Source organism: Carlito syrichta, unplaced genomic scaffold, assembly GCF_000164805.1.
Source record: "Carlito syrichta isolate Samal-C Ts95f unplaced genomic scaffold, Tarsius_syrichta-2.0.1 Scaffold305659, whole genome shotgun sequence".
Classification (NCBI taxonomy): Eukaryota; Metazoa; Chordata; class Mammalia; order Primates; family Tarsiidae; genus Carlito; species Carlito syrichta.
Window position 1 is genome coordinate 789,838 of NW_007249755.1, and position 2,257 is coordinate 792,094.

The 2,257-nt window shown below is 45.4% G+C and overlaps 1 protein-coding gene across 1 annotated transcript in view; it reads left to right on the forward strand.

Moving 5' to 3' along the window:
• Window positions 1-252: 252 nt before the first annotated feature.
• NCMAP (non-compact myelin associated protein) overlaps window positions 253-2,257 on the forward strand; it is a 10,787-nt gene continuing 8,782 nt past the window's right edge. Inside the window, exon 1 of the mRNA XM_008062170.2 lies at window positions 253-333. Coding sequence (XP_008060361.1) covers window positions 255-333 — 79 coding nt within the window. The 5' untranslated portion in view covers window positions 253-254. The remainder of the gene's footprint in view (window positions 334-2,257) is intronic.

The window sequence follows — 2,257 nt, forward strand, 5'->3', positions numbered from 1 at the left end:
ACAGGAGTTGAATAAATACTGTTGAATGAATTTAAGCTGCTTTGAAGAACAAAGTGTCTTACAAATGTCAGGCATTATTTTTGCTTTCTCTCCAGTAGGTAATAATGGACCTTGCCTTTGTTTGCTGCCAAGAGGAACTGCATGCGAGAATATTCCACAGTCATCCAGATAAAGACTCAGGAGGCCTCGTGCAGGGAGAATAAGGCCGATTCAAGTTTAACCAACATGTTCTCTTCATTCTCACCAGGGTCAAGATGACCACAGCCACCCCTGTGGGGGACACCACTTTCTTCTTGAACATGACCACCAGGGGAGAAGACTTTCTGTATAAGAGTAAGGTCAACTTGGCTTGGAGGCCGGGGGAGGGGTGACAGGATGAGGGTCATGGTTAGCTCCTAGGGCAGAGGTCAAGAGCTTGGGCTTTGGAGATGGAGTGCCTGGGTCTCAGGCTCAGTTCTACCTCCTGCCAACTGTGTGACTGTGAGCACATGACCCTCTGCTCTATGCCTCGGTTTCCTCATCTCTAAGATGGGGATATTAATAGAGCTGCCACATAAGGTAATGAGGAGATGATAATCCGTGTGGCAAGATTAGCGTGGCCTCTGGTGCATGCTGATATCTACTGGGTATTGTATTACTGTTCATTGCTACTGCTACTGTTGCTATTACTGTTTTTTTTGTGTTTTTTTTTTTTTTGAGTTGGAGTCTCACTCTGTCGCCCAGACTGGAGTGCAGTGGCCGCTCCCGGCCACCGCAGCCTCGACCTGCTGGGCTCCGGCGATCCTTCCGCCTCAGCCTTCCGAGTAGCCGGAATTCCAGGCACGTGCTACCATGCCCGCCTGATTTTTTGATTTATTGTAGAGATGAGGTCTCGCCAAGTTGCCTAGGCGGGTCTTGAACCCGCGGGCTCAGGCAATCCACTCACCTCAGCCTCCCAAATGCGTGGGATTACAGGCTGAGCCACCAAGTCCGGCTACTGTTTTTTTTTTTATTAGCGTCTTAGAGTCTAGAGAGCAATGGAAATTTGAATTTCATGTAAGATGTTTCTCAATGGGTCACCTTAAAATATAGCTACTTTCACACGGTTTTTACAAGGCAAAAACATCCCATCAACTTACGAATGTAGGTGAGAAGAGTTAGTCCTAAGGAGACATTTGCCAGGAACAAGGGGTCCTCAGAAGAAAACATTTGAAGACAGCTCTTCAGAAAACCAAGTGATGGTATAAGGAGAAGTCTGGGTCCTCATCAGCCATTTCAGTTGGCTACACATATACCTCTCAGCATGGGTCAGACAACCCACACACAGGGGGAGTTTCCCACGATGATAAACAGCTTCAGACTGTGGTGCCAGCAGATGGCTAGGTTAATGGCGGTATGTATCTCTTCCGTGGAGATTCGGAAGGGATCACTGTCAGGGCAGGGTCCCATGGGCGATCTGCTCCTTACTGGGTGGGCAGACCTCCTGAGGCCTGCTGAGGCACGTCAAAGAGTTCTGAGGGGAAGTGCAGGGCAGAGGGAATCATCGTCAGCGAGATGAGAATAATTCGGTTTTTATTTAACAAAAAGTAGTAGTTCTCAGGTTATTTCGCCCTCCTAGATAGCGTTACCAGATTTAGCAAATAATAATACAGGACATGGGCAACCCCTTTGGGTTCCCTCCCACTGTGAGAGCTTTTCTGTCCTCTCAATAAATCTTGCTTTCTCACTTAAAAAAAAAATATAGGACACCCAGTTAAATTTGAATTTAAGATAAACAACAAATAATTTTGTAGTATAAATATGTGTCATGCAATATTTAAGATGTACTTACACCACAAAATCATTGTTAGAAATTCTGACTGAAGTGGGTATCTTGTGTGTTATCTCGTGACCTGTCCCCCCAGGAATCATGTGGCAATGTCTGGTGGTAATCTGGCTGTCACAACTAGGAGGGGGAGATGGGAAGATTGAAACTGGCATGTAGTAGGTAGAGGCCAGGGATAAAGCTAAATAAATACCTTACAATGCACAGAACAGGTCCCTACAGCAAAGAATTATCCAGTGGAAGTTGAAAAATCCTGAACTAAAGTCTTATCACTGGACACCCCAGAAAGAAAAAAAAAGTTACTCCATGATGGATTCCCTGCCCTCTCCTTTTTTTTCCTTCCAGTCTTTCTTCATATGAATATTTGCACATAGTTTGTTTATTTATTTATTTATTTATTTTTTTGAGTTGGAGTCTCACTCTGTCGCCCAGACTGGAGTGAAGTGGCCGCTC